The sequence below is a fragment of the Passer domesticus genome, chromosome 2, assembly GCF_036417665.1.
Source record: "Passer domesticus isolate bPasDom1 chromosome 2, bPasDom1.hap1, whole genome shotgun sequence".
In the NCBI taxonomy this organism is placed as follows: domain Eukaryota; kingdom Metazoa; phylum Chordata; class Aves; order Passeriformes; family Passeridae; genus Passer; species Passer domesticus.
The window spans coordinates 16056091-16082166 of NC_087475.1; the positions used below are offsets into that span (position 1 = coordinate 16056091).

General features: G+C 38.2%; 1 protein-coding gene across 9 annotated transcripts in view; it reads left to right on the forward strand.

The window, feature by feature from the left end:
* The window catches only part of SH3KBP1 (SH3 domain containing kinase binding protein 1), a 210901-nt gene that overhangs the window by 123404 nt on the left and 61421 nt on the right, over positions 1-26076 (forward strand). For all 9 annotated transcript variants that reach the window (XR_010355536.1, XM_064407525.1, XM_064407523.1 and 6 more), the window contains one exon: positions 5830-6026. Coding sequence is in view for 8 of the 9 variants with exons in the window: in XM_064407525.1 (XP_064263595.1) it covers positions 5830-6026 (197 nt within the window). In the remaining variant the exon portion in view is untranslated. The remainder of the gene's footprint in view (positions 1-5829; positions 6027-26076) is intronic.

Here is a 26076-nt window from a genome sequence, read left to right on the forward strand (position 1 = left end):
AGGCACTGCTCCCCTTCCCCTTGCATGACCACTTGTGCAAGCATAGAGATCTTGGGGCATTTCTTATGTGGCAAGAACTGTTATGCAAAGGAAAATGAACATGTTGAAAGCAAATGACAAAATATTTAGCTGACACAGTTACATTTTTTCAAGGAATGACTGAGAATAACAAATAATTACTAATATTGAGCTAGTATGCCTCAGCTATTTGTACGTGTATAATCACTCTTGGTAGAGAAACATTAATTTGTGTTTTGAAAGAATGAATTTATTAATATTTAAACTAAGAAGAATCAACATGTCTTTCTCCTACAGTAGTATTTAGAATCCAATTTAATTTTCTGGGTTTGATTTTTTTGTAACACTGGAATATTGTTGGGGATGGCTTCAACAAAATACAGGATTTTGATAGAAACAAACTCAAGACTAATACCACATAGGATGTGGGTATTTGTTCTGTGTTCACCAGTATGTGAGGAAAAGGAAGAAGGGCAGTTCCTGTCTAATCTACTGCAATTACCATGTATAATTTCACCACCTTTGTCATTCAGATCGGTCACCCGGGCGTTCCATGCTGTCATTCTCTAAATAGAAGGAAAAGACATAGTTTCCCTTGCTTTCCTTCCCTTCCATAAAAGTAGAAAAACTCAATAAGCTTCGTTTACAAATGTCTTTGTTCTGTTAAACACAGTTGGCAGTGTTTCTCTCTGGCTGCCATACCAAATCAGGAGATCCTTTGCGTTGTCTCAGGTGTGTGCCTCTGCACAGCTGCCACCGCTTAACAAAGCTGAGAAGTGCTTAGAGGGCCAGAACACCACTGGCCTTTACTGTGACAGTGGTCCATCTTTTGCTCGGGGCCATAAATTGTCAGCAGAGAGAGCAATCCAGAAAAGAACAAAAATTAAATTGCCAAATCATAGCTCAAAATAGAAAGCTCTGTAACCTTAGAATGTATTTCCTTTTCTCCCCTGCCATTTTAAGCTACTTAGAAATAATTTGTTTCCTGCTTTGAATGGAGTTAATTTTACCACAGCTGTTTATTTTTGTTTTAACAGCTTTAGTTACACAGCCCTTTATCATTCCTAACTATCTTTTTGATTTAGAATCCTGGTTTGATGCCAGCACAGCTCTGAGAGGCTGTTTCTGAATTAAGTCTGATGTTGTGGTCTCTTTTTAATCCCTGTTTGAGCTAATCTGTTTTGGTACATTTCAGAATGTTGCTTTCAAAAGACCTGTAACTGCTATAGCAGGAGTGTGGTGTGTTTGAAATGTCTTGAGGAAACTAATCTCTCTCATATACCCATAGAGGAAAAAATGTGTGAAGTGCGAAATTCCACCAGACAGTTTTGAGAAAATTTAATCTTCATGAATACTAAATGATCTTGCATTTGTAAGGAGAATGAATCAATAAGGAATCAAAATTCTGAGTGTTTTTAAAAAGCTGTAGACCTATATCTTGTTCCAGCCAAAAGCTGGGAACAGTTGGCCCCTGGGAATTTTAACTCCTTGCTGGTGATGGTGCCCTTGTTGAGACTTCAAGGAACTTACTAGAAAAATGCAACCAGTGCTTAGATTTGAGCTCAGCCTTGTGGTGCTACAGATGATTTAGCAACAATAAATCTAGGTAAAAGAATAGCAGTTTTGCTTATAGAGCCAAAAATTTGAAGTGACACTACAAAAAGACTTGAGAAATATGTCCTGAGAAATATTAAAGTTCTGAAAAATTTTGCTGTTATTAAGACTGATGTGATAGTAAGCATGTTAGTGAGCACCTTATTGATGTTGTGTTCTTAGTTTGTCAGCTCTCCAAATGCTGACAGAGAACTGACAGATTCTAGAAAAGTTTCTGTTTAAAAAAAAAGTAGCAAAAAATAGTGAGAGGCCTGACTACCGTAGCTTTTATCCTATACTGCCTTTATTTGAAGTACTTAATGGGCTTACAAGAAGAGCAAGATGTTCTCAGTGTTTCTGAGGAGAGCAGTTTGCTGAGCTGCTGGCCTCACCCTTGTGCTCAAGCCCATGGTAGAGCACAGCTGTCTCAGGCTGAGTGGGTGTGCTGGGCAGCAAAGAGAGGGGGACTGTGACCGCTGAAGTTCTCTCCAGCTTTTAATGTTCATTTAGCAGCCTGACCTCCCTGATAGCTGTAGCTCTTCAAGAAAAAAATTTTACTTAAAATTCATAATCTAACAGTCTGTGTCACTCAGGTACCTGCCTGGATTCCAGCTGTGTCCATGGGCTACATTTATGTTTTGGAGAAACTATCCAGCCAGCTGTGTTCTGCCACACAGATAAGCTATTTGCATAGTGGCAAAAAAGTCCATTAAAAGCTGAACAAAAAAAAACCCAAAACAAACCAATAAAAAACCAAACTCAAAACCCAATAAAAACGCAAACAAACAAAAACACCCTGGTGTTATTGGAAGAGGAATATTTTTCTGGTTTTAAGAGGCAAGATCACCTGAGCCAGGTTGTAAGTCCACCAAGAGAATTGCTGATATATACATACTTATACATTTACACACGCACACACATATTACACACACACATATAAATGTATTAGGGAACAACACAATGAAAAAATAAGTGAGGAGAGAATTAATCAGGCAAGAATGGGCATAGTGTTGCAAATCCTTGCTTTGAAGTTTTTTATCTGTCCAAATCAGAAGAGTCTGGACAGGAAGGTAAGAGAGAGTCTCCTTAGCATGCCTTTAATAGTAAGAGCATGTTAGACTATTTTCTACAGGACTGTTCTGTACTCAAGCAATGCATTATTCTTTCTAAAAGTTACTGCAGATCCTCAATTTATCTGATTTGTTCTACAGTTTCCATTGCATACGGTTCTTTTCTTTTGTTTCCTTTGTCTCTAGGTTGTGTTAAGAGCACAAGCAGGGCTTTTATTCTTACTGATTTATTTAGTTAAGTACAGAGAACTTCTCAGTTTGGGTCAGTCAAAAATAATTAAATTAGGTAATTTTCCCAGCTGATCTGGAAGAATTCTTTTTAACTTTGAAGGAATTTTGTATCTGATCACTCAAATGCAATTTAGTTTGGACAGGCCACACTCCAGTCCATTCCTCATTAAAAAAAAAAAGAAAAAAGAAAAAGAAGCAATGCTGTTATTTCCTATATAGCTTTCATTTTGAGGACTGTATACTGAGATCTGTGGCAGTATAGAGAACAAACAACTCTTGGATTATCATCAAGCACAGATGGGTGATGCTTGGGAAATCTGTTGTGAGTCTGAGGTGAGGCTTCTGATACAAAGTGTAGTGCCTCACCACAGAAGAATGGCCATAAAAGCTGAAAATGCCATAATGAAAAACAAGTGATGACCAGAAACAAACAAAAGCTTTATTCTTACTAGATCCCCTTGAGGTTTCTGATCTTTCTTTCATGTATACTTCAAAGATCTGAAGTCCATGTGAGACCTATTGAGTAATTTTCACAATTACTTTCATATTTTAATTCCATCCACTGACCAAAGTCCAGGTCTTCTTCCACAATCAGGGATGCAGAGAACCTATTTTAATAACCTATTTTAAAGATCGCTTTTCTGTTCATTTCAGGGAGTGGCAGTCATGGATTCTTATCAGTTACTTCTGGAGGGAAAGTGTCTTCACTGCTTCTTCCCTCCATCACAGAATAGTTTGAGATTTTGGCAAGGATGACAGTAGAAACCTTTGCCAGAGGGTAATTTTCCCTATCAAGATATTTTGTTCAGCTAAAAGAGGACGATCACAACAATTTGAGTTTTTTGAGTTGTGGGAGTTTTATACTCAGCATAGTCAGTTGCTGACCATCGACTTTGCAGTTAGAAGTGGTAAATAAAGTTGGTTCTAGCTTCTGTCTTAGCCAGAGCCCCAGTAATTACTAATTTGCAAAACTGGAGAAGGTCCAGCTGGTACAGAATTTACAGCTCCTTCAGTTACTGCCCAAGTCAAAGCAAGGGGCCAGTGACTTTGCCACACTGCCCAAGGAGATTTATACCTGTCTGGCTCAATTTACCCTTGCATCTCCGAGTACCTCTGCTGGAAACACTGTGCAGTGGCTCTGCTATGGATAACCACTCCTCTCCTGCTCTCCAGAGCACCCAGCAGCATCCAAGTCAATGCTTAAATTCCCTGGTTCATGATTTCCTGTGGTCTGGAAGAGAAGTAGTACACAAGATTTATTTTACTGATGGTAGGCATGCTACCATTCTAAATGCCGTAATAAATATGATAATTAACCAGATTTGAGGTTTTCTCCCAGGCCTATTTTAGAAAAATAAAACATAAAGAAATCAAGACTTTTGCATATTTAAGAAAAGTATTGTAATATAATTATTTGATATTCATTTAAATTGCAATCCTGCACAGCTTATGGAGCAAATAACTTGTTCAGTGTTATTTGAATTGAATTGAATATCTGAAGAGATAGAAATGTTACTGATGTTCACCAATAGGTGTGGCAGCCACCCAGGAGGCTAGAGGGCCAAAGTGTTTAGTGTTTTGTTTAGTCTGTAGTCTTTCTGCTTGTTTCTAGTTGGGAACTTTCTCTAATTCTGCTTTTATACTCCTTTCATGTTAAAGATAGAGAAAATCTCAGGGCAGCATATCATGGCTTTCCTGTTCTTGGCTGAAAGTCCTGATGTGACATGATTTCACTTCCTAGCAGCACCCTGGTTTGAAACCCATTTAACAGATAAGCTTCTCGTGTCCTGGATCATGAAGGTGTACCTGGAGGCTTCAGGACTTGCACTGGTTTCTGTGGTTTATCTGTACTGTCAGACTTTTATGATGAAAATCAATTGCAATCACTTTGTCGACCTTGATATAAAAGTAATTAAGAAGAAAAACTTACTTGAAATTCTTCTTTGACTTTCGAGATCCACATCTGTGACATCATGAGTGCCTGTTAGGGAAATGTGAGGATCTGAGCTTCTTATTATTAGGTAGAATTAGTGTTGTAGTAGCAGTAGTTGCTGTGGTTTTCCTGGAAACAGTTCATGTAGGGAGGCAGATTTAAGTGGTCTAGGGAAGGAAACTTCAGTGGGTCACTTTGCTGCCCGTGGCTGTTTGACCTGATGCACCCTTCTGTAAAGTGGCTGAAACATCACCTTACTGCATCTGTGTCCTCTGCTATTTGAGCAACAGATATTTTCAGATAAATGCAGATAAATTTTCCTATTCACTGAAAGAAGTAATGCAAATCAGAACGTCAGTTTTGATCTGTTATATTCCTAGAGGAGAGTGTGCATGGGTGCTTTTCTTGTGAGGCTGTCTGTGCTGCAGAGAGGTTTAATTTTCAGCAGGGAACATATTATGCAGCTTATTTGATTGCAAATTTGTTTGAACAGCTTTCAGCTTTATATTTCCCAGTTAGGTAATGTAGCTTTAGATACTAATTGCATAATTGGCTTGAGTCACACAGGTTTAAGGTACAGCATGCCTGATCTGACTGCTTGTTAGCTTTACGTAGCTTTATACAATAGGAGCCTTACAGCTGAATTTAACTCTTTCTTTTATTGAGGTCTCTTCCAATGAGGTTTTGCCTGGGGAATAAGGATTTTCTTGGTACTCAAGAAATCACCATCCTCATTTGTGAAGTTTTGATGCTGGAATATGCATGTTTTGTGAATTTGTGGATTGTAATTTCTAACCAGTACACCAATGAGATGAAATAAAGTCATTTTCCAAGTCAAAATGAGTGCATGGCACTGAGAGCATCTTCTCTACCTGTTTCTTGTGGTTTCGCTTTCCTCGAGAGGATGGTGGGAGGGATCATTTTCCATTCACAATCTTATCTGAAAATAGTGAGTTTCACATCCTTCATCCCTCCTTTTCACAGGCCTGAAAGATGCTACAGGCTCTGAGAGTGATGGTGGTGACTCTTGCAGTACAAAATCAGAAGGAGCCAATGGAGGCACGACAATCCAACCCAAAAAGGTCAAAGGTGTTGGCTTTGGAGATATCTTCAAAGATAAACCCATAAAACTACGACCAAGGTCAATAGAAGTTGAAAACGACTTCCTCCCAGTAGATAAGGTATGTGTCCTTCCTTAATTGTATCTTGCGTTTAAAGAAGTTTTCATCTTAAAGTTTTAAGTTCTGTCACTGGACAGAACTTGAAGCTTTGTGGTTATTATTTCATAATCTTTCTGTAGACAAGGTTCTGCATTTTTTAATTTTTGTCTCAGACCAAAAAATGGATTTCAGTGAGGTTAGCTGCATGATAAAATTAAAAAAAAAAATAATAATTGCTCTCAAGTATGTTCTTTAGGGAAAGAAACAAAGAAATCCATGGTTTCCAATGAAGTCACGACTAAAAAAAAAAAATCTGTGAAATCCTTCCTTTAAATGAACACTCAGATTTGCATAAAGTTACTGATGTGCTGAGAAGTGTTAAGAGGCTTCCACAGCCTCAGGTTCTGCTATGGGCATAGTTACATGATGGATTTTCTCTCACCCCCAATAGTGATTTTAGGAAGCTCCTGGGCTTTTGATACCTGGTGTGGCAACTTCTCTCCTTCTGATTCATGCTTGTCCACTTGTCTGTAGAAACAGGCACTACAGCAAGTACCTTTTTTGGCCTGCAAGATTATTTTTTTCAACCTAGATCATTCCAGTGATCTGATTTATAGCACAGCACCTACTCCCACATCCACCCTGAGGTACAGCAGTACAGGAGGAGGTCCTGCAGAGAGAGATGGAAACTTCTGAACTAGATTATGCTGAGGGGCGTTTGGTTAATATTTTGCAGGTGACTATTTTTCATTTAGTATAAAAAGGGTAGGGAAGAGCTGGAATAATGTAAATAAAGGAAAAACGTAGACTGGATTACTGCTTGACCATTGCTGACTTCTGCAAAGCCTGCTTGCCTTGTGTTTCTGGGTGGACTTTCTAACTCACATGTGGGGCTTTGCAGGAGCATTTATTTTCATTTGAAGTCTTTGAAAAGTCATTAAGAAGTGACCTTCATTCCTTGAAGGAAAAATCTTACTCCACTTTAGAATAATGTGAAGTGTTACCTTTGTTTTGCACAAAAAGCTAACAGGTTTTTTACCCAGCCAAAAATGGAATACACAATTATCAGGAAACTTATAACACAGACCTTCCTTCCTCTGTCTTCAGATTTTCCCAAAATTGCCATGGTTAGTAGAAAATAATGGCTTTATTTTGTAAACACAATCCATCATTTTTGTTTGAAATGTGTAGATATAACTAAAGACAACACTTCTTTCCTGTTGATGCTTTTTTCCTGTCTGGGATTAGGTTAACCTTTGTGAGGTGCCATTCAGAGGCTTCAGCACTGTGGTATTTGCCTGCTACCAGCACCAAAACATGAGGCAGTGACACAACATCTGTCAGGACTGCAGACCACTTAACCTTCCTAAACACTTTTCTCCCCACTGCAAGAAATTTCTCCCTTGTCATTGCCATGTTCTTTAGCATTTAATGCTGAGTGTAAGAGAATCCTGCATTAAGTTTGCCATCGCGAGCAAGGTCCAATTTAGCCTGAAAGCTCTGCATACTGGTTCAAAGTGTAGCAATGCATGAAGAGTTCCAAATCTATATTTTTCTCAAGCAGTGTAGTTTTTAAAGGGATCTTTGCCCTGTTATGTTTATTCATCATTTACAAGTAGCCTTAGATTTTCAATAACTTGTCAACTTCTGAAAAAGAAGTAAAAGTGCTTTCCTCTATTCCCCCTTTTTGTTTTCATTTTTTAAGCTTTCTGAAGTTTGGAGACCCTAAAACTCTTTCTGTTGCTTCTTCTTTATATAGTTATTGATGAAGTATTATTGATGTAATGATAATTTTAACTTTTTTGATTTAAAATATTTCCTAACAACAGTTGTTTTTTAAGAAGCATCAGTAAGCTACTGTGAGGATTTTATAATGTGGGATTATTTATAACATGATATTTCTCATGTAAAATGTCAGTCCCATTTACAGAAGAATCAGCAGGGTCTTATTTTGTTGGTGTTATCACTGTGTGTTCTAATATGTTTTCAATTTTATGAATCATAAGCTTAGATCATATTTCACACAGAATTACTGGGGTGTTAAAAAGGCTTTTACACAAATATTGGCAGGAACATGAAGGCAGAAAGGTTTGCTGCCATCTGAGCAGAAGCAGATGCCATTAAGGTCTCCTGTAAATCACCAGGCAGTTTAATGTGCTTCAAGTGTTTGCTCAGTGGCAACAATGTGGGATATAATCACCCTTGCCTTTTAAGGTGATCAATAAACTCTCAATAAAAAGCAAAACTGAGGAATTGTGTGAAACCCCATTGGTTTTATTGGTGTGCAGAATTCATTGCTTAGCTGTTATTTGTTCTAAAATCACAGAGGCAGATTATCCTAGGGAAGTTAATGATGCAGTTGTGGGAGATTTGTTTGAGCAGCACTATCAGAGCTCTGCTCTTTTAGAAAAATAGAAGAATCAAACACTTATGCTTTGTAGTCCATTTCATTGCCTGTTGGTGCTGATGAGTTCGACCACTGGCCGTGTATCAGCAGAATCAGATTCCTGAGGCTTGGCTCTGACAAATTTCCATTAGTGATAAATGTAAGTGAACTGATTTACAATGCTGCACGTGACTGAAGTCGTGGTCACGTGCAGTCAAACTCACCAACAGATGAGTTTTTAGGAGAAATACAATATGCATACAGACAGGTTGTGTGTCCTGAGAAAATTCAGGGTGACACTCTTGAAGCAGCACAATATTTATGGTCAAATAGAAATGCCTGTCTCACATGTCTCACCTCAGCTCTGCAGCTTCAACACATTTAAACAGGTGCTTATTCTTACTTCTTTTTTTCCTTTTTCATTTTGTAGTAGCTTATCTAAAGCCTCTGTTGCTAGGCTGGACTTCCTCCCGATATAATTTGTATGTTCTTCCATTGTTCTAACAAGCTATCATTTTTTCCTCTCCTGTATCTAAGAATAAACCTCTACAACTACAGGAAAGTTAATTCAACCAATACATTTCTTAGTCTGAGTTAACATATTGGGTTGATTTGTGAGTTCAGGCTTCAGCTTGGAAATGCTAAAGACCATGATAGATGAATATAAAATAAAAGGTCTTAAAAAGCTATTTTTATCTTTCTGAAAACTGTGCTTACTTCAGAAGAGACTATTGAGAGTACTTTTTACATTTTCCACTTGAGATGTATTTGTAACTTTCTTGAGGCAAAACTTTTACTGTTGGCTAGCAGCGGTGGATTTGATTAGAGTTAGATTTCATGAACATCCTTTGATGAGATCACAGTACTGTTTGCCACAACTTAGTGTAAATTATATACTCAGCCATCAGCCCAGGGAGTATCGCAGACACTGTAATGATTTAATATAAAGGGGGAGGCTTTCATGGCTCTAGAGTCAGCAACTTGTAAGATCTGGTTAACTGGTGTTTAGGGATCCTTACTGCAAAGCACTGAATTCATACAGAAATTTTTATTTTTTTATATATTCAGTATGTTTTGGATAGGAGAAATGGAGAAGAACTAATGGAAGTAGACACAAGGGCTAGAAGGGCTAGAAGCTCTTGTCAATTATTAAGTCTACCTGTCCTTTGTAATAAGATAAAAATTTGTAAACTCTGAGACTGAATGCCTGCAAGGTCTGAGTTTCTATTTTGAGCTGGCAAGCAGGGAGCCCAGAAACTGTGCTGGGAGTCTGTCTTTGCACACCTGTTCTGACAGTTCCTGCCTGCCTGCTTGCAGAAACCATTTTTACCCCTTAATTTTCAGTTGTCATTTAAAGAGAAGTCTTTGAGAAACACAAGTTGGAGGCTCCTCCTCTGTTTCTGAGCCAGCTGAGGACGAGCCTGAGCTCTGCCAGCCCTGCCCAGTGGCACCTGTGGTGCATGGCCAGCCCTGGCTGTGTGTGCCACGTGTGTCTGCAGCTCACAGCTCACTGCCACTTGCTTTGCATCTCCCATGTCTCTGGAAGTGCTTCTCCCCTAATAGAAATGTTGGAGTCAGTGCTCAAAATCCTGAGATTAAAAATGGATGCAAGCAAAACCACCTGGCAGTGACTAGCAACACTATTAAAAACACCTGCTGAGGCAGAGAGCACACAGTGGGAGCACCAAGTGTGTGTGTGCAGCACTTTGCACTTGAAAGCACAGGTTTCTGGCATTCCTTTCTTCAGAGACAGCCACCAGCAGTGGCAGCAGCAGACGTGGCAAGCATCAGCATTTTGTCGAATTGTGTGTAGGAACAGAGGAGGCACTCATCTGTTCAAGCTACATTCATGTTCTGCTTTGAAGCTGCTGTCTGCTGCGGTCTGGCATCCCTGTCCTAACCATTTATTCTAGTGCCATCTTGTGAGGAAAGCTGCAGGGGAAGAAGGACCCTGACCCCTTCTGCAGCTGCCATGAGAGCAGGGCTGCCTGCAGCAGGGTCCCTCTCCTTTGCTGGTGGAACTTCCCGTTCCTTGAGTTCACTGTGGAAACAGGATTTGTGTTTCTTTCATTATGTGAAAAAATAGTACAGGTTTGCAAATCGTGGCTGATGTTTATGAGGCAGTGTGGACATTATAAATAAATTAAAATATTTACTACCCTGTTCTGGAGGAATAAGAAGGAGGGGTAGGGGAATTAAGATTGACAGGGGAGAATTGAAAAGCAGCTTGCACTATCTTGGGGAAGCAGACTCAAAGCAGGACCTAGCACTGAGGGAATGGAATGAGAAATGCAATATTAAGTTTAAAGAGAGATATAAATTCAATAACTTCAGCTGGCAGTGACTCTCTGCTGAGTCACTGAACTGTGCAATGTGAGTGAAGAAGTGACTCCTGATTTCCTGAATGCTTCCTTCCCTTCCATGCTATCCCATCTGTGCTTTCATGTTCTGTCACTTTGGTTTCTGAAATGTTCAAGCTGTCTGAACTGAGTTGTCCCGGTATCGATGATGTGGTTCAGCTTACACATCAGCCTGCACTACTGGTTTTGGTAAAGGATTGCCAAAAAGGTGTGTAACACACAAAAGGTGTGTGTTACTCACACACTGGTTTGTGCTGTCTGTGATGTTTTATTAGGGTTTTTTTTTTTTTGCTTTTTTTAAATTAAAGCAGCTATTTGACTCTAAATAATTGCAAGTTAGTTGTCCATGCCACAAGACTTTACATGTATACAGTTGGACTTTATTCAGAAAAAAATTGTCAGTATGAAAGAAACACACCAAACATATGCATGAAAGTATTTTCAACTGTTTCTGACTCAAGCTGCTTGAAGAACATCTTAAAATAGAAGCAGAGTAGCATAAGAAGTATTGATAGTACTACAAGTTTTTCCTAAAAGCGATGTGGAAGGTCTGATCTGCCCTCCTGGGGCACAGCACTGGGCTTCTGCCAGACTGAGTCCTCCTGGAGGAGTGCACTGTGGGAAGGAAAACTCCTGTTATTTCAGTCATGGTTTTGATTAGGAAATCTTAGGATGCTCCAGTCAGAAAAACAGGATGTGTAGGTTTAAGCTAATGCAATTTTATTTCATAATAGGATGGCAATAAAAGTCTATATGTTTTAAGTTGCTCTGGATCCAGCTGGTGATCATTAGCTTGCAAGTCACTGTAAATCTCTGAATTTCTGTTGTACCATTACCAGGCCTTTTACCCCAAGAGGCATTCTAAAAGAAGAATTGTTAAAATCCCCAAAACGCTTTGCTTACATAGCTTATAATAAAGCTGATTTCCTGAGTTCCAGAGGTACTTGATGGAGCTGTAAACTGAATTTCTAGGAACTTTTGTCTCATGTTCCTACAGTACAGAGAAAATGCTTCAGAAGGTAACAGTCCTGACATGCAAGCTAGCTGAGTTATCGTCTGATGTGTTTAAGAGGACTGGTCCTAGTGTTTCTCAGTAAAATGTATTTTTCTTTCTTGCTCCATTTGGATTGTGTTGGATAGTATAACTGATTTTAATTTCTACATCTGAGTTGTTAGATTTTATAACTTTGACAAGATTATAAAGAAATTATAATGAAATAACTTCTGATATTCTTAGCACACATTATCTTTGAAAATTGAAAAAATAGTTATGCAAAAAAAACTACCTGCCTTGACATTTACTTACACCACTTTGAAAATTGCATAAATAAAAAGGCTGATGAATTTAAACCAAACTGAATATGACCTTTGAAGTGAAATGTATGCCCTCATCTTTTGTTGTCTATTTAGCTTTATCAGCTTGTGGAATTTGAATTTTGAATTTTTCTGAAATGTTTTCTTTATATTTTTCCTAGTTGAGGATTACTTTTTAGTAGTCAAATGGAAATGAGAGTGTATAATATATTGTGGCTTGCTTAAACATAAATCTTTAATTTCTTCCAAATCATCTGTGTCTTTCCCTCCCCTGACCTTATTCAGGCATTTTAAAGTTGAATGTTTTTAGAGAGGCAGCATTAACAATTTATAAGATTTTAATGGAACAGAGCATCATGTTTATGATATTTCAGCTTCTTGAATATTTTTCTTTAAAAACAAAATCCACAATTTTGTTCCACAGAATAACAAAGAGATAAGTTACATGAAATGTCAACCTTTTTTCCCCCCAGACCTTTTCCCCCCAACCTTTTTTACCAGAAAGACCAATTCATTCAGAATTTGTCATGAGCTCATTTGCCAATAGAGTTATTTGCAATATTTACTGCCTGGGCTGTTCACAGAAGTTCTGTAAATTGTCACTCACATCCTTGCTTTTCTAAGCTGGTGGTCTCAAGAAGCCAGGAAAGTCTAAGCTGCAAAGGAGAGGAAACTTCTTGCTGTGAGTGAGCAGAGGTAGGAAAAGGTCCAGATTTCCTGTGAAATAAACAAGTGGAACTTTTGTTTCCTGGGGATGGCCGGGCCCGTGAGTCAGTGTCAGGGCTGGGCTCCGGCTCTCGCTGAGCTGAGCTCATGCAGGGCAGGGGCAGCACTCCAGGACTCTCCTTGGACACTTCCAGCTGCTGAAAGGCAGCTTGGCTTCACAATGGGAGAGGAGGTATTTATTTTACAATTAGTTGGGGTTTTCTCTCTGTGGCTGTTTGAAAATGTGTCATAATATATACTCTGCATAGCACAGGTTTCATCTGTAGGGTTCTCTGGCTCTTCTGCACACTTTGGGTAGGGAAAAGAAAAGAAGGAAAAAGAGTGCTGATGATCCCAAAATCCATTCCTGCTATGGAGGTCCATATTAGAATAGGGGGTTAGTTTTGTGTGAAAACCATATTCTCTCCTGGCTCTATTTAGCTTGCGTTTTTTCCTTTCTGCCTGTTTGGCTATTAAACTTGCACACGTGTTTTCTATTTCTATATAATGTGGTTTCAATTTTCTTACTCTAAAGAATAATGCAAGTTTAGAGTTAAAAGCAAGACAAGTTTTAAAGTCTTTAGGATGTGTTGCTCTTTCAAATGTTTGCTTAGTAAGTGAAAATTCACCACCCTCACCCTGTGTTTTTTCCTTCCTAAATACAACAAAAATGTACTTCTTGGCAGAAAAAAGAGGAAGAGCTTTACTAATTCCTCTTCTGTGCGAGGTGCCATTTGTCCAAGTGAGGAAAATGGATATGAATGAGTGTTTTAGAAAATCATATTGTCATAATATATATAAAACCTACATAGAAATTATCTTTTTTTTCCCCAGAAGAAAAAAGCAACTAGAATCAACTGTTTGTAAAATTTTGTAGAAAGCTGAATGGAGAGATACCAAATAAATTGTTTAATTATTTGGAGATACTGTGGGAACTCTTAGTACAAATATATAAATTACCCTCAACTTTGGCTTTTCACAGCAAAAGTCATTAAGCTGTGTGCAGTAATGAAGCAACAAGTTTTTTTAATTGCCTTTACTCCTAAAATGTGCCATGTGTCTTTCTTGTTTTCTGCCTTAAATAAAGAAAAGAGGAAGGAGGAAAGTAGTGTGAAAGAATCATAGATGAGCCAGGCACTTGGTAAGATAAAAAAAATCTGTGGGCCAGTTTCTAAGAAGCCTTTTTAATCCTTTGTGTGCGTTTCTATAGGAGGTTCTTGGCATTCTGTGTTTCTAAAATAATCCTTAAATACTACAGATGTGAACTCATATTATTACAGTTGGTTGGCTAAGTGCTTTATAAAAGTTTCCCAATAAAAGCCAAGGAGAAGGAGAGAGGGCATCTCCTGGGGATGCTCCTGCTGCAGCAGTGACCTGTGGCCAAGCAGGGGCTCCTGGTGGCTGCTTTCTGCTGGGCTCTTTGCCATGCAGTGGCCACACAAAGAGCAGAGTCCTCCACCTGGACAGCTGATGCTTTCCTCTGCAGCAGCCTTGGTACCTTAAGCACTTGCTGGAAAGAAAAGCTGAAACACATGGTGAAAGTCATTTTCCATTTGTGTTTTGAGTCACTTGTTGCTCTGCAGTCTTCCCTGTAAGTGTTTAAAACAAAAATATCTCCCTATTCTTTCTCAGTAATGTCTGATTTAAGTGATCTAAGGTGAGAGGAAAAACCCCAAATCTAAAAAAATCCAATTTAATCTGAGGAAAAAGGAAGAAGCATAATTCCAAAACTGAATAAATATTTATTGTCAGCACTAAATCGGGGATAATCTGCATGACAGTATGGGTTTGTTCTTTTGTTTATGATAATTGAATTTGAAAAAAATGTCTTTGAACAGTTACTTGTCAGTTTGTTGACAACATCATACCTTTCACAAAGGAGCAAAGAAATATTGTTGCTACTTTAAAGAGTATGATATTAAAGAAGATATATTCCCTGCTTACTGTTTTCATAGATTTTTTTTTATTCTTCTCAGAGATGGAAGTAGCTGCACTGCTTCCCTTACTGCTACAAAAGAAAGTGGATATTCATGTAGCAGTTGTGAGGCTCGATAATTGTTGTAAAAGAGGGAGGTTTTATAACTGGGTTTTCTAGGCTGGATGGTGCAATCTGGATCATGCAAGTTACCAGCTGCAATCTAGACAGGCATGGCTCTCTTGGGAGAGTAGGAAGGAATTTCATTCACTCAGTGCAGACTGACTAAAGTATTTTTCCTAGAAAAGATAGAAATTAATTGTGAATGGCAACGTGCAAATTGTAAAATACATGACAAAGAGAGAAAGGGGACTTGTTTCCTTTACATTTATGTGAAGGAAAGTAAAAAAGGAGAATGAAAAATAAAGCAGGGAAGAAAGAAGGCTTTCTGCTTAAAAAATACTTTTGATACAAAAGCACCTTCTAGCATTACAAATCTGCAGCTTGAGGAAAAAAGAAAATGAGCTTGTTCATCATGCTCATTTTGATGTGCACGCTTCCAGAGCTTTGAGATCAGGCAGCTGGGAGCATGCTGTGTGGGTTTCATTCTGTGCTTGCCTTTTATTTCATTTACTTAAGTGGTTTTACTCATCAGTGGTTCTAATATGTCTCGCTCCAATTGTTTCAGCAGCATCTATCTAATCTAAACTCTTATGTTCACTTTCTCACCATTAACCTTTTAGCAAGGCAGATTTTTAGTTCATTAATGGTTTGAAACTGACAGCCTGACAGCATCAAATGCCAGGAGTCCAAATTTTACAGAAATGCTGATGATTTAATGCATGCAAGTTAAGATATATAGGTTTCTCTCCTGTCCAACACATCAGGCATGTTGGAAGGAAAAAAGCCTCTCCAATCCCCTCCCTGCCTGTAATTTCAAATTTTAAGAACTTGTCAAAGTATGAAGTTACAACAGCGTTAGAATCTGAGCTTATCTGCTGGTAGAACAGGTTTAACTGTGCACTACACTGCAGAAAGCAAAATGTGCACTCCAAGCTATCCAGAGTTTTACTGGGAATGATGTTTCACTGTTCATGCTTTTGTTTCTACTCCCTTTTCCATTCAAGAGATTAAACCAAAAACTTTGCATTGCATGGTTTACCTACCTATTTATTTGAATGATATTTCAGATAGCACAGATTTCTGTGGTGAGTTGCATAATGCTAATGAAGATATTCTTCATCTGTGGTTTGAAGACTGATGGCCTCCTCAATACCTGGTAGTTTTAGTGCTTGGATGAGACATTTGGTGCTGGCTCAGGTCATTTCTAAATGGAGCTCAACAGCTGGAAACAGGAACAGAAGCAATTTTCCATTTAAGCAGTTCAGAAATTGCTGAAGAGATGTTTTGTCATTGCAAATGGGAAGTTAGGAGTCTGTGAAGCAGCCTCTCTAATTAGAAGTCTTCCCCATTCTGAAGGTTTGAGACTCCTCTAAATGCAGAAATATAAAGTACATGAATGTGGACAATATAGTTACAGTTCAGCAAAAACATCAATTTCATCACTGAAAGAACAGTTTGTATTCATACTCTGAAATACTGTGCATCTCAAGATGTCTTCTAGACATCTGACTAAATCTCTAGTGGTTTCTCAGCAAAAGCTGGTAACAGTCAAAGCCCTTCCAGACAGCTTGACTGGAAATAAATCAGAGTTTATTCAGGAGGTTGGTAAGTTGTACAAGGTTTCACTTTGTAGTGTTGTGTTGGACATAATCCACCTTACAGGTCATAACATGTTTGAGGTGGCTAAACAGGAAATGTAAATACACATTTCTGTACTGGGGATTTGTCTTTTTCATTGCAATAGCTGACTGTCAATCCAGTATTTGATTTTTGTACTTTTTTAGATTCATAGTGGGTTTTCCACTTCTGTGGCCACAAAAGATGGCCCAGGAAAGTAGACTTACATACATACCATAAAATATTTCTTAGTTTTTTAATTTGTGCATTGAAAATTTCTGTAGTGTCCTATCAGAGGACTGTATAATTTTGAAGGCTTTTCTAATTATTTTCTCCATATATATTTTTTTCTCTATGATTTTGCTTTCTTTTTAACTAAAGAACTTAGTGTGTTTGATAATTTTGGGGTGTGAGATAGGAGTTAGAGTAATCCTTTGCAGTTTCCCTTAAGTTATCACTTTGGTTTTATATCACTTCACTTTATTTAAATTTACTTTCTGAAGAGTCCTGTATTCAGTATTCCATTTCCATATGAATGGAATAATATTTCTTGGAAAGAAATATTAAGAATAATATTTCTTGGAAATTGGAAGATCCTGGGAAATCTGTAATTCAGATCAAGACTGTGTCTGGGCTGTCATTGTGCCTCCATCAGAGGTCAATACTGGAAGCCTGGAGAAGATGTTGGGAAGGTTGCACAAACAAAGAAATTCCTGTGGGGGGTCTTAACAGCCTCTAATAATTTTGAAATTTGTATTAATAGCCATAATGGATCTTTGTTCCTTGGCAAATCAAGTAGTCACATTTTCATTGCATGTAACATTTTTAGCACCTGTAGTTCTTGTGAAAGCGTTCCAGGCTGCTGGAGCACACACTGTGGGAAGGAGTTACCTCCCTCTGCTTGTTTTGAATATGGCACCTGCTAATTTAATTTATAGCTCTTAATTTTTATTACTGGAAGAGATGAGTGAGTCCTTAATTTTTATTACTGGAAGAGTTAATGAGTGACTCCTCCCTATCTACCTTCTCTCCTGATTTTTATAGACTTGTGTCACCTGTATCTTTTTTCCCCAGAATGAGGGATCTGTTCCATATGTTTGATCATTCTTGGTGACTTTCTTTTTCAGTCCCTTTGAGAACTCAGGAGGTTTGTGTGTGAGGGCAAAAGGAGGTGAGAACTGCACACAATGGCCAAGGTGTTGATTGAATTTATGCAGAATTTTATGGCACTTCTTATTGCTCTTTATTGCTTTCCAAAGTATTAACAACTATGGGTTTCAGAGCCTGTCATTTCTGTCTTAAAATAGCACTTTTCCTCCAAATGTGTCGTTTTATTTCTACCTGAACTTAGTTTCTGTCTTTCCCCTTTGGTGGGTCATCTGGGAAGGTGTGGAAAACAAAAGCCTTCATCTAGATCCCTGAACAGCTCCAGTGATCACCACGACGAAACTCTTTGTTTTCTGTCTTTTAATAAAGTTACTTATTCAAGTTAATACCTTTTGTTAAAGGATGAACAGTAAACTCTTCCTAATCTCAATTTTAGTTTCAAATGTGCAGTGAGGTTACAGTTTCAATCTTCTTCAGGAGCCAGAACCAGGAACTTTTTAAATTTGTGTATTTTAATGAAAATTGCTGTGAATTGGCTATGCAAAATAGAAAAGATAATACAGGACTTGTATAAAGACAACATTGTATGCCACAACATCATTATCTAATTATTTAGTTATTAGATAGCTGGATTTATAGATTTGTTGCTAATCTGTAGATATACAGATAGATAAGAACAGATCTTTAGATAGATAACCTGCCTGCTGTCCTGGCAGGTAACAGGCATGGACTACACAACAAAGATATTTTAAAATAGCAGGTACCATGGGATTCTGGTGATTGAATTTAGGTGTCTGTGATGTTGCTTGTAGACAACAAGCAGTCTTTCTTCACAGTCTGTAGGCTAAAAAGCATTATTAAGACAGGAGCTTTCTTTATCCCAAAGATGAATTACATGCTAAAGGGACTGTTTTACCTCCTGTGACAAAAGGAGAGCCTGCAGGGACTGGCATCTGGCTCACAGCTGATGTTTGAATGAAGTTAACTCAATCCTGAATAACTACATCAGAACACTAAATCTTGTCTTTTTACATCTCAGTGACAAAACCAGATGAATGTCATTGACCAAGAAGTATAAGCAGATTACATGTAAACTGTGAGGTTCATGTAGTCACAGGGGCAAGGGGTAGAATGAAACCCTAAATTAAGATTTCTTAGCCTTTCAGTGGTTAAGTAAGAAATCATGCTAAATAATCACTTAAATAAGAAGCAATTGTGAGTAACATATTCAGTAGATGAAATTTGATTCATACAAGATAAAAACAATAAAGTAAGTTTAATTGCAGGACCTAGTGCCTTCTCCTAAAGAAAATACACACCTGGAAAATCTACCAAAGAACTTAGTCTCATCTGTAGTTTGGGAGTAACAGATTCCCAGAGCCAATGGGGAGTGTCAACACATACTTAAATAATTAAGTATGTATTGATTAAGTATTAATTAAATAGTCCTGGCCTTCCTTTCTCCCTCCCTTTTCTCCCTCCCATTTCTTGTATGTAATCCTTCACAGTGCTATGCCAAAAGTAGTACAGTAATTTTCTCTTTATTTTGCCACAAGCATATAAATAATTCCTTCTCTGTCCAGCAGGTGATTTTCAAGGACTTCCATTTATGTGATTTTCAAAAAAAAAAGTTACTATTCCTTAGGCATTCAAAAATTTATTCTTAGGCTTGATGTAGTTTAAGCATTTTAACCAATGAGTAGAACTTGTTTTGCTTCTTCTCAACTGTAAGAAAGAATTATATCAGAAGAATAAACATCAGTGATGAATCAGAAAAAAAAAAAAGCCCCAGAAAAATCATGCTTTGTTCTACAAGTTCCCTTGTCCGGGGATCTCAGTTCTGTTTCCTTTGCTTTGTTTAGTTGCTTGCTTGCTTGTCTGTTTGGATTCCACAGTCATGACAGTGGATGCCAGATGCAGTAATTGTAAGATGCTCTGACAATCAGTGCTGTATTTCTAGGACACGAAGTGAACTAAGGGTGGTGTAATGTAATCACAACCTGTTTACCATTCTCTGCACTGGGTATTATTGTACGATTTAGACTGACATGCTATTTTTATACACACCTTGTCTTTTCTTTTTGTCTCTTTGTATTCAAGAACTAACTTCTGAATTGAACACTAGAAAGCATTTTTCTCCCAAATACCTTTCGTTTTTCTGCATATGCATGCTAATTCCAAAAGCCATTGGAAACAAACATTCAAGCAGTATATTCTTGTTGACTACTTGAATATGGCTTTCCTCTAAAGCACTCATGGTGTTGTAGCCAGTTCCCAGTGGACTGATGTTCATGAGCATTTATAGGGCCTCCACTTCTTCACTCTTGACTTGTCTGCTTTGTCTAAACTTGTTAATTGTGGTAAGAGTCATGCTGATAGCTGAAATTGTGTTCATTTCCAAGGAGCTCCAGTAGGATGAAGGCTTCAGTCTTTTGCTTTGTAGTAAAAGGGTGTTTATTTGTAGGATCATCTTTTATTTAGAGATTCTTGATTTTGTCGAGACAGAGAGGATTAAGATGCTAGCAGTTCATATGCCTTTCACAGTATCTAAATACAGGGGTTTGCAGTCTTGATGCAGAAGGGTAAAGCCTTTCACAGGTAAAAGCTTTTTCAAAATTAAAAAAGGACTTATTTCTTTACAAAGATGTAAGAAGGGTTATGTTGGTTCAAGTCCAAGAGTCTTCTAATATAGACATCAGTTGGATAAATCTGCACTTTAATCTGCTGGCATATGGACAAAGTGTAAAAATGTGCCTTTTTCAGGTTGTCAGGTGGAAGAAAATATAGTTTGACTATGTGAAAAGAAATTGTAATATGAAGCTTAAAATACTTTAATTGCTTTGTTGTCTGCATTCTGTGGAATATTTACCAAACATCCCACTAAAAAGTTCTCTGAGTTGTGCTACATCTGCTGCTGTGGTTAGGGGGACCATTCTTTAGGGAAGCATCATGTGGTATTTAGAGTTGAGTGATGTTCACGTTGCAACTTATGAATGATGTAAAGGCATGAACTACTAAAGAAGAGTTTGGACCCTGGTTTTGAGGCAGAGTTGGTTTAATTTTTAGCTCAAGCTGAGTGCCTCTGGAGAGGGACCTTGAACAAAGAAATCCCTGGGTCTTTACATCCTCACAGTTTTTGCACAAGATGTTCACATGCCCCACGTGCGCCTCTTGATCCAATGGTGAATTATTGTCTGGAGTCTTCCAGTATCTCACTGGATTCTTTCTCCATGTCTGCATGGACAGGCCATTAACTGCTCTTATCTTCCAGCTTGAGGCCCTCCAGGGTCTCAGCCCTTATCTGAAGGTACCCAGTCTTTGTTTCCTCCCCTGCTGAGCCAAAGGAAGTTCACCTGCACCAGGCTTTGAGCTGTCAGTACAAACGTGTGCAGTTTTGGCAACTGAGTCTCCCTGTATTAGCTGGGACTGCATTGGACAGATGTTCCTAACTGGTTGGTGTTAAAAACCACAAATAATTGTACATGCACGTGGATAGTCTTTCTAGCAAAGCTGTGAAGAAAGTAGTTACAGAGGAAAAAGCTACTGTAGATGGCTGAGGCAATCAAATGTGTAGACAGGTGTTTAGTTCACTTTTCTTCAAGAATTTTGGTTTTCTCTATAAATATTTCTCAAAATTCCCATTATTCTCTTTGAAGTCCCATGTGGTGACCCTTCAGAAAAGTGTTAACTCTGTCCTTTTGGGAAAACTCAGGATGGCAATACTTGATCATGCTGTCACAGAAGGGACTTTATGTGGAGCTGAATGTTGGTAGCATGGGAAAAAATGAAATCTTGGACCTTTATTTTGTTTCTGACAGAGTGAGAGCTTTTTGACATCTGAAAGTCTTTGGGGTTTTTATATTTAGTCTCTTTTTTGGATTTTAGGGCAGAGCAGATAGGATGGATAGAGGACTTGATGACATTCCTTAAGCACTTGGTGCATATTAGAAAAAAAATATTAATATGGCTTGTCCCTCACAACACCAGCATTATGCATAGTCAGTGTACATAGATCATTTATACTCCTGTTAATTCAGAGCTAGAAGACTCTAATAACCATTTCTGCTTCTTTGTGAACAAATGTTCTCAGTTACAAAATGGAATGTAAAGACACATTGAAGGCTACAACTTTTATACTCTCACTAATAGTGGCCCTGGATTTGCACATAAACCTATATACTAGAAAATTCTCATGCATATAAGCCACATCTAAATATACTTAGGTGAATATTAAGAGGAAGTATTGTGGTCAGAGAAACATACTTTTTTCCTCTGACCCATTCATTGAGGTTTTCTGAAATTCTTAAAGTTCAAAAGATACATAACTGCCTTTTCCTCCCTCATACAAAGCACCAGTGCACATTGCTGTGTTTTCACTATTCAAACTGACAAACTATGTTAAGCTCCATGTTTCCAGCTCATAGCTTTTTGTGACTTCTTTAATATCTGATGTATTCCTTAAGAATATGTTCATAGAGTTGTATTCCAAGTAGCAGTTTCCAAATAATTTTACCAGGATAAAGACCTCAATACACTTTCCAAAATAAATAATGATGCTGAGTAAATTTCTTTTTCCTTATTCCTAAGTAAATAAGCTATTGCTTCAAGAAGGCTGTGTTGTTAAAGGAGACTCAAAGGATAAGCATGTTACTTTGATGCAAAGTATAACAGAACCTTCTGCATGGACCCATCTGTGCATATATGACAATTGAATTCCAATTTTCAGATGAAATGTTCTAGACACACTAGACCTGAATAATGAAAGTAAACATACAAGTCAGTTTTCAACCACAACAGAAAACCCTGAAGTATAATGCTAAGGTATCCTGAAGGAAGAAACTTGGTTACAGGTCTACTTTTCTCCCTCTGGTCAGAGCTCAATAGTTGTAGGCAACAACCACAGTATCTTTAAGTGAGAAAAACTCATTTGTATACTGTCAATTTTGTGTTCTGTTTCTCTTGTGTTGTTCTCTGCTTTTACAGGGATCACAGTTGAGACAAAATATATAAATGAAAAAAAGTTATACTGTCCAGATTGTACCATGACCTCATTTACCTGACTTTGTGTGCCACCTCAGCCATTAATCACTGTTAATTCAGTATCAGAGGAAACTGGTCTGCAGTGATACAGATTTGCAGTGTACCAAAATGCCACCGAGGCCCACAGAACTGGATATTTAGTGCTGGGCTGTCCTTCCATTGGCTTCATTGACCCAAGCATTAACACTGCCAGGTTGCTGCTAAATCTGCCTCGTCCCTCTGAATATCTGTACACCAAATCATGGTGATTTTTCATGCTTTTATCAGCTGTTGCTGCAGCAAGAGGGCACTTCATCCCTTTTCATCTTAGGATATGCTTGTAAGGAGATTAGTGAAATTTGTGTCTGACAGCTAAATAATCTAATTATGCTCGCCTGGCAGAAATAGTGGGGTTAAGATTCTGCCTGTTTTGTTGATAATATTCTGTTGTTTTGGGAGTCAACCTAGGCTTGGAGTCAGAAAAGACAAACTGTTTCCACCGTGTTTTTGTTGTGTGAGAGGACTGAGCAAGTCAGAGTGATATCTACAGAGCAATGTAAGTGGAACAAGGCTCACTGCCACCGCCTAGAAAAGGGATTTATGATAATCACAATGCTGGAGGATGACAGATGGAAAGTGAAACTTTAGGAGTGTCTCTAGGAGTGTCCCTGTACCACTGGGCTAGAGATACAAGGGCACAGAATGATATGCTGCGCTTCTTGCTGGGGATGAAACCATTCTGCAGCCAAGAATCCAAGATAGCTTTAGAGAGGAAATGCAGAACTTCACTTGTCTTTGCAGCCTGGTGTGTAGGACACTACTGGGAGATGCCATTATGGGCATTCTGGTTCACACTGCATTTGGCTTTTAATTGCAAACATTATTGACAACACGATAGATTTAGGTAAATGGAGTGAGACAGTTTATGCTAGGAGATGTCAGGGATTGCTGACAAGGTTGAAGATCCTGTTCTTGGATTTGGAAAGTCTAAATTCCCAAAGAGTCCTTCAAGTTCTAAGTCTTGTTTAGTGCCTGTGTCCCAAAGGGGTAAGATGTGCTTGCTTCTTAGGAATCCTGAGCCTGATAGGTAAAAATTAATCAGGTAAAAGACTAACAGCAAAGCTGGAGCTGTATATCAGTACTTTGTAGCATAGATCAATGTATCTAGAAGGGCTTGGACCATCTTCTTATGTAAAGGAAGAGGAGGAGAAAGAATTATGTTGAAATCTTCAGTTCAACATATTGGATGTTCTTTGCTCCCATGTTTCCTTTTTTTTAGAAGTGAAGGTTTTGAGAAATTGAGCTGGGCCTTCAATTGAAGAAGACAACAAAATATCCTGTAGTAACTGTTTTTGAAAAAGAGAAGTTGTGTCATGCAGATGTGTATTGGACCAGCAAGAATTCAAGCTGGGCTTGCTTTGTTCTCACCACTAAAAAACTTGGTAGATATTTGACCTGTATAGGAGTATGAGTGACGCCGAACAGCGGAGAGAGAGCAGGAAAGTTTCTGGCTTATATGGGAGATGTCGCTGTCTCCCATTTTTGTTTTCTTGTCAGAAAAATTGGTGGCTCTGATAATAATGCTTGCTCTGGGTCTCCAAATCTTAGCTATCCTGGAGTTTTTAGCCTGTTATAGCAGAACCATCAGATTTACCAGATCACAGAGGATTCAATGTCTCTTAGAGTGAGGAGAGTTTATCTTCAGTATTTCCTAATGAACAAAAAAGTACTGTATTAAGTTTCATGTAGGTGTTTTCAGAAAATGGTGACACATTTTCCATGCAAATGTAGACCAATTGGAAACATAAATAATAACTTTTAGACCCCATCACCTTTAGGACCACTTAACAGGACAATTAAAACACCTTGTCAGTTGTAGTCCACCTGAAACCAGATTTACATGACTTATTGATTTTTATTCCTTTTTCCTGTCAGTGATGTTTGTTTCATCCCTAGAAATTGCAGAGTGTAGTTCCTCCACAATTAAAGAATAGCAGTTCCACTTGTCTTCTCCTCTCCCTGTCCCATAACAAATTCAGGTATCCCTTCTCACTGGAGTGGTTCCTATGCAACCTTCATGAAATTATTTGAATTCTTTCTCCTAGCTCCTAATAAAAGAGCAGCCTTGTTTGGATAGTATTCCCTTTTCTGTTCACAAGTTGGTACCCACTGCTGATTTATCACCTGCACAGGCATTTGTTCTGAATGAACAGATGAAATAATGTTTTCAAGCATTGCTCTTGCATCTGCTTCTATATATTAGGAAATTACTTTGCATAATGGATTTTCCACTAGGATACACAAATATCTTTCTTTTTGCCCATGATTCTTCTGTAGCTTGTTAAATTTTAGCCTGTTGTGGGTTTATATGGTGTTTGGTTTCATGGCATAAAATCAATGATTCATGTATGGTAAAGCAATTACTAAAATATTTCCTTTAATTAGCTGGTCTTGCATAATAATTTAATCTTTAAAATAACAAAACCTCCCTTAATTTAAAGGATTTTCATATTCCTTTAGTGAGCATGTCTTTATGAGCCAAATTGCAGTGCAGTTTAGAGTATCTGCTTTCATCATTTTCCTAAGCAATTTCATGAAGCAGAAATGTGAATAAAGGTTTGATCGTGACTGAGCATGTACTGTGATGTGCAGCTATCTTGAACTGCCCTGTTTGCCTCTGAACCAGAAGCTGCCTTCCCAGTCTTGCTTTTATCTTGAAGGCATTCTGTACTTTTTTCTGTGTAAATGCAAATGCCTAGTAGCTTCAAATTCTTTATTATATCTCTTTTAGTACAACTTTCCCTGCTTTGCAGATAGATCTCAGATTTATCATCATCCTTCTTGACTTTAAACTTCTCCAGCACAACCAGGTCATGAATTTTTCTGTTTTGCCCTCTCTCAATTTGCAGATATCTGTCATCTTCTATTTTTCTGTTATCTCCCTAATCACTGGTTCAGCTAATGCTTCTTATCTTTCATTCCCACCTCAGAAAAGAATCTGGGAGGTTCTCTAGAGTTTTGTTGTTTATTCTCTCTTCCTTAGTAGTTCTCTCTTCCTTAGCAGCTCTGGGTTCTGAGTAGAGTTATAAGCTCATCAGAAGGTCAGGTGTTTCTTCTTCCACCTTCAATGTAAGCTGCAATGGGATGCTTTTGGGTATTGCAATTCGTAGTCTGCATTGCTGCCAACGTGGATTTGATGGCTGCCTTGTGCGCAACTCTCAGAACCACCTTTCCCCCCTATGTGCTCTTTTTACCAGCCTGAAATCCCTGTGTGTATCTGAGTTCTTTCCATAGATATATTTTCACACATTATTACATATTATTAACATGGAGCTTTCAGTGTTCTTTATACACCTTGGAATTTTTCATCTACTCAAAGAGATCTACTCCTTTTGCTTCTTACATTGACCAGTGTTTTCTTATGGTCCTTAGGGCACTCAGTACTTCCAAGGCTAGATCTCAGCACTCTGGTCTCTAAGCCTTTACTCAGGAGGTCATGAAAGCATGGAGGAGCTTTGTGGTGTT